Source organism: Triticum aestivum, chromosome 5B (assembly GCF_018294505.1).
Source record: "Triticum aestivum cultivar Chinese Spring chromosome 5B, IWGSC CS RefSeq v2.1, whole genome shotgun sequence".
Taxonomy (NCBI): domain Eukaryota; kingdom Viridiplantae; phylum Streptophyta; class Magnoliopsida; order Poales; family Poaceae; genus Triticum; species Triticum aestivum.
This window is the reverse complement of record NC_057807.1, coordinates 317,219,957-317,226,243: the sequence shown is the minus strand read 5'-3', so window position 1 is coordinate 317,226,243 and position 6,287 is coordinate 317,219,957. Positions and strand designations below refer to the sequence as shown.

Genomic DNA, 6,287 nt, shown 5'->3' with positions numbered 1-6,287 from the left:
TGTGATCCGACTAGGATAAGCATGGCCATGCGACAAGGATTATGAGATAATCCAGTTTGTGGTCGGTATCACTAGAACGAGAAAGAGGTCGGGCTAGCACAAGGATGACAGTCTCGCCTTGAGCCCGACAACATATATCGTGCGCCAAAGGGAACAGAAGTGTGACATGTTGTACAGGTTCACCTAACCAGCTTCATAGTCTGCTTGGTGGTCGGCACGCCTTGCTAGAGGCCTCTACCAACCGTGCAGGTCAGAGGTGATCCAAACTATGACCAAGCCGACTTGAACCTAAGGGGTCGCGCGCTTAAGGGAAGGAACCTACGAGGTTGGTTCGGAGGACACTGGTCGGATGTGATCCGAGCTGGACTTGGAACGCGACCGAGTAGACTTTGGGCTTTAGGGTCCGTGCAAGGCCCAAGTGTTGAGCCCGCGATGGATGCCTATAAATAGTGGAGGTGCGGCGCACTTATTCAGTTGATCGCTTCGGCGCTGTCACTAGGGTTTGCATGTGTTGCGAATAGCCACCTCCACTTGCCCGACTGTGTGATCGGACCTAGCAGTCCGCCGCACGGTGTTCCTCCTGCACGCGCGGATACCGTTAGAGGCAGTGCACTTGCGCCGCTCTGGCGAACTTGTACGTGGGATCGGACGACTGACTGTTCGAGGGAGATCAGACAAGGAGGAGACGACCCACGCAGACGCGCTGCCCCAACTCTTCTTCCGCTGCACGGCACTGCGCGTCTAGTGGTAACGAACTGTGATCCATCTCCGGTAGCATGTTCCTGGTTGTTCTGCACGCAGGAAAATTTTAATTTGCAGTTGACGCACCCTACCGTAGAACCCAACAGTTGGACAAGGTGGCATGGCCGTTGGGTGGCGGAGCTGCGTCAGCGACGAGCTCAAGCGGCAGCGTGTGCGGTGGTGCTTGTTGCAGTCGCTGCAGTGGTCGGCAGCGAGAACGGAGAGGATGGGGAGAGGCAGGAGCTCACGGTGATCTCAGCGATCTAGGCGGCGAGGTCAGGGACGAGCTGGAGTGAGTGTGACGGCGAAGGGGATCTCCAGCGACGGCGAGGTCGTGCGAGGTCGTTGCGGTGGCTCCGGGGCGAACGAGCGCTCGGGGCTCGGTCTGCTCGATGAAGAGGAGGGTGGCGGAGCTCCTAAACACGGTGAGGTGGCGTGGGGACGACGGTGGCCGCGTCTACGACGGTGGTGCGGCTGCGGCTGTGGCTGCATCGGCCATGGTGGGAGAGGGCGAGAGAGAGGCGCTGGGGGAGAGTGAGGTGTCCAGGGGGTCGGGGCGACGACGTGGAGGACGTCCAGGCGTGCAGCAGCGCGGGCGGCAAGCAGCTAGCACCGTGGCGAGCTCGCGCGCGCCGGTGTCACCTCCCTGCCTGCCTGGCGGGGAAGAAGCAGCTGGATCGCGCAGGCCAGCACAGTGCTTGGCCTCCAGGTGGGCCGGCTGGGTGAGTTTGGCCAGGTAAGTTTGTTTCCCTTTTTATTTCTGTTTTCTTTTCTTTTTGCAAGTTTGTGCCTTTAAAAAAAAATACCTAGGCACTTTCAAAAATCATGAAACTGCTCATGCCCACTGTAGAGAATATATCCCACAGTAAACATTTTAGTTTATGATTATTTGGACATTTAAAATATTTTATAGCATTTAAATATCCAAATGCAAATAACATATGATTTAATCCAGTGACCTTAGGTTGTCCTAGAAAATTGTGCATCATTTTTGTCAGAGGTTTTAGACCAAGGCAAAGATGATGAACATTTTAGAAGGGCATTTCAGGTTCATTGAAAAAGATTTTAGTAAACCCTAGTTGGATTAAGAGGGTGCTGGGGGTTCTGTCATCCCCATTTCCAAGTTTCTGATCAAAGTAAACATGATGCAGTCACTCTAATGCATGTACTGACTAGGGTTGTGACACACAGGAGCAAGCCGAAGCCAAGCCACCACCATTGTCCCTCCCTCACCGGAGTAGGGCTAATCTTGCTATAGTAGACAGTCATGAAGTCGTTGTGCTAAGGCTCCAAAGGACCAGTGCACCAGAACAACAACCACCGCCGACAAAGAGAAGCATAGATCGGAAGGATCCAACCTGCACACACATGAACACACGCGAACGAAGACCGGATCCATGCGGATCCACCGAAGGCAAACACCCACAGAATCCCGTGAGATCCCCCGAAGGCACACCTCCATATGCCCTCCAACGACGCAAGTCGACGCACAACCAGGACGGGTGCTAGGCGGGGAGAATCTTATTCCATCTTAAGGGATTCGCCGCCGTCTCGTCTCTGAGCATGACATGAACCCTAAACAGATTCAAAAAAATATATCTAAAAACGTAGCATGAGCCCTCACGCTGCAAGGGCCAGGATCCACCGCGCCTCCATGGCCTAAGGCCACGAGAGACGAGGCAGATCGGCGGCGGCGCCAGAGGGAGGCAGAGAAATCCTAACGCTTGGGAGCATTTCTTTCTTTCTGGGGAAGAAAGAAAACTGTCTAACATCCATTAAATCCGGATGCTTTGCCTCCCTCGATTCGTCCTTTTATGCTCCTCCTCATTCTCTGGAAAATCTGGCACGCAAGGAACAAAAAGGGTTTTCAAAGTTTAGAGATTGATGGTAGGGGTTCTGTTAAGGCTATTCTAGAGGATGTTATTTTCTGGACTCACCGTCTCAAGACGGAAACATTAAAGGAACATGCCGGGTTGTAGCATGATTTGCTCTCTTCACCTAATACGTGAACTTTGTACCCCCCCTCCCCCTCCCCGACCATTTCGAAAAAAAAACGTCAAATCTGTTTAACATTATACTGTACGTATTTAAATATGCGAGCATTTCTAGTTTTTCAAATGCACCACAAGGTACATGCACGAACAGTGTTAAGAAATGAGTGATTCTTATTGGCAGGCCAATACCTGGCAACAGACAAATAATCCACTCCTGCTGTTTACCAAATAATAGAGAAATTAATTCTCAGATTTCGCTGGCAACTACAGAATAAAAAAAAGGTGATTAATGGTCTCATGTTCAGTAGTACATAAAACACAATTTAAGGTTTGCTCATTTTCCTTTTTCATGCACTGTGGAACTGCAATTTCCCACACAGAAAGAATGATAATACTACACACACGGAAAGAAAATTTTACGGACCCATATGCGTGCCCTTCTCTAATTGGCCCCCATGATTTTCACTGGTGGGCTCGCCTCATCTAACCAAATCTCAGCCAATCAAGAATCAACACTAACCATCCCGTTAATCCCCTGTAAACTGCTCGTGACTCTAGCATTGCTCTGAAAGAATGAGGACAGGTTGGCCGAAAAGACATGAAAGCACAACTTTCTCCTCGAGTCCCGCGGCCAATTCGCCCGTGAGTCAAACGGCCGGAATTAGCGACGGCCGCACGCAGAAAGCTACTCCTCCTAGTAGTTAACACGAGCAAATTAAGCAGACCGCAGTTCTGACCAGTACGTACGGGTATATCAAGCTGCGTCTGTATCAGCGGCAGGGCAGGGCGCCCTTAATCCCGTGCCCGCCTCTAAATGGACGCTTGCTTCTACGCAGGCCGGCCAGAGTCTGGATTCACGCCGGCAGCAACCGCGCGCGCGCCATTTACGCATGCACTGATGAGCCATTCTCTCTCTCTCTTTCTCTCTCGCCATCGGGTTTCACAATAAAAAGCAACCAAAAAGAATGAGAACAAGTCGTCACCTTAAAAAGGAACGGGATAATGCGCCAGGAAATCATGGCGAACATTACGTAGCGTGCTCGTGTTCGTCTAGTACGATATGAATCCCATCCCGGTCTATAAATAATTCTACCAAGGGCCACAGTAAAAGCTATCGCTTGTGCTCACGGTCGAACCGTCCGTGACGACGGGTTTGTAGCATTCGCTGTCCCGCGAGTCCGCGACACACGCCACCCTTCCCGGTCGCTTCCAATCTCGGACGAGCAACTACCATAACTGTCAGATCACCTTCCATCAGTACTGCCTTCCATGTATACCACCACCTTTCATGGAGTAAAACCAACTGATCTGATCGACCACTATATATAGTCCTACCGTGGAGTACGTAGCGAAGCACCAACGCACATCCAGACATGGGACCCTCCAAAGCCTGCATGTCCGCTTACCTGATCGCAGTCCTCTGCCTGGTCGCCGGTGCGCGCAACGCCGCGGCGTTCAACTACGCGGACGCCCTCGACAAGGCGGTCCTCTTCTTCGAGGCGCAGCGCTCCGGGAAGCTGCCGCCGGGCCAACGCGTGGCGTGGCGCGCCGACTCCGCCCTCTCCGACGGCAACGCCTCCAATGTACGTACTTACTCAGACGACAAGTCCTGGATACATGCCATGCCATGCATGTCGTTAACGAGAGTGATGTGTGTCTTGTTGGCTTTGATCAGGTGGACCTTGTCGGAGGCTACTACGACGCCGGGGACAACGTCAAGTTCGGCCTGCCCATGGCGTTCATGGTGACCATGCTGTCGTGGAGCGTGGTCGAGTTCGGCGGCGCGATGCCGGGCGGCCAGCTCGCCAACGCCGAGGCCGCGGTGCGTTGGGGCTCCGACTACCTGCTCAAGGCAGCGACGGCCACGCCGGGTGCGCTGTACGTGCAGGTGGCGGACCCGTACCAGGACCACCGGTGCTGGGAGCGGCCGGAGGACATGGACACTCCGCGCGCCGTGTACAAGGTGACGCCCCAGAGCCCCGGGTCGGACGTGGCCGGCGAGACCGCGGCGGCGCTGGCCGCGGCCTCCCTCGTGTTCCGGGCCCGCGAGCCGGCCTACTCGTCCAGGCTGCTCCGCGCCGCTCGCCAGGTATTCGATTTCGCGGACCGGTACAGGGGCTCCTACAGCGACTCGCTCAGCTCCGTGGTGTGTCCCTTCTACTGCTCCTACTCCGGCTACCAGGTAAACAACCCAACAACCCACAACTGCACGTTAACACAGTATCAGTATGCATGCATGCATGCATGCTGCTGCTGAGTCGGAATAACCATAACATAATCCATGCATGCATGCAGGACGAGCTCCTTTGGGCGGCGACGTGGCTGCACCTGGCGTCGTCGCCGTCGCCGAGCTCGCAGGGCGTGTACATGTCGTACATCAACTCCAACGGGCACACTCTCGGCGCGGAGCAAGACAGCTACACCGTCAGCTGGGACGACAAGCGCGCCGCCACCAAAGTCCTCCTCTCCAAGGTAGACTACATCCATGATCCATCCGAGACCAGACCGTGCCGGCTGCCGCCACGGTTTGCTCATGCACGTTCGTTTCTCCGGGCGCAGGTGTTGCTGCAGAACCGGGTGGAGGGCCTGCGCGGGTACAAGGCGCACGCCGACAAGTACATCTGCTCCCTCGTCCCCGGCGCCGGCGGCTTCCAGTCCCAGTACACGCCAGGAGGCCTCCTGTTCAAGGAAGGCGACAGCAACATGGAGTACGTCACCTCCACGGCCTTCCTGCTCCTCACCTACGCCAAGTACCTCGGCTCCACCGGCGGCGCCGCCTCCTGCGGCGCCACCGCCGTCACCCCCTCCACCCTCGTCTCGCTCGCCAAGAAGCAGGTACGTTTCCATGAATGGCCCCTAGACAAAATATTAAGATCGGCAGAGGGAGGCTCATCGGTCATTTTGGCGCGCAGGTGGACTACATCCTGGGCGCGAACCCGGCGGGGATGTCGTACATGGTGGGGTTCGGGGCGCGGTACCCGAGGCGCGTGCACCACCGGGGCGCCTCCATGCCGTCGGTGCGCGACCACCCGGCCCGCATCGGCTGCGACGAGGGGTTCCACTACCTGCACTCCTCCGACCCGGACCGCAACGTGCTCGTCGGCGCCGTCGTCGGCGGCCCCGACCAGAGCGACAGCTACTCCGACAGCCGCGACAACTACGCGCAGGCCGAGCCGTCCACCTACACAAACGCGCCACTCGTCGGCGCCCTTGCCTTCTTCTCGGGGGCACGCTCAGCATAACCTAAGTGGCGTAAACGAAATGTGTATGCGATGGTTGAACTTGAACTGTGTATGTACGGGTTTTCTTTTCAAGCTTGCTAAAACTCAGTCGACTGCATAGCCATTAGACCTTTGCGTGGAGATTTATGCTGGACTGAGCACCATCCAATGGACCATGCATCATTTTGTCACACCGTGTGCAACATATCTTTCTACTGGTTGCAGCATCCGTCTCATTGGACACAACATTTACCCTCAGCGATTGCAGCACGTCGTCTCACTCGTTGGAACATTCACCATTGATGGTTGCATCATTAGTCACAACGGTTGT

The 6,287-nt window shown here is 55.3% G+C and overlaps 1 protein-coding gene across 1 annotated transcript; it reads left to right on the top strand.

The window, feature by feature from the left end:
• The first annotated feature begins 4,108 nt into the window (after positions 1 to 4,108).
• Positions 4,109 to 6,020, top strand: LOC123116037 (endoglucanase 4-like). Its single transcript, XM_044537050.1, has 5 exons — positions 4,109 to 4,318; positions 4,411 to 4,917; positions 5,031 to 5,207; positions 5,295 to 5,570; positions 5,648 to 6,020. Exons 1-5 carry the CDS (start codon positions 4,109 to 4,111, stop codon positions 5,975 to 5,977), a joined length of 1,500 nt encoding a protein of 499 aa, XP_044392985.1. The 3' UTR covers positions 5,978 to 6,020.
• The last annotated feature ends 267 nt before the right edge of the window (positions 6,021 to 6,287 follow it).

Excerpts from the sequence above, each read along its gene's own strand:
- LOC123116037 (XM_044537050.1), top strand. The coding sequence starts at position 4,109 with ATGGGACCCTCCAAAGCCTGCATGTCCGCTTACCTGATCGCAGTCCTC. Across the intron at positions 4,319-4,410 it reads CCGACGGCAACGCCTCCAAT|GTGGACCTTGTCGGAGGCTA; the intron begins GTACGTACTTAC and ends GGCTTTGATCAG. Across the intron at positions 4,918-5,030 it reads GCTCCTACTCCGGCTACCAG|GACGAGCTCCTTTGGGCGGC; the intron begins GTAAACAACCCA and ends GCATGCATGCAG.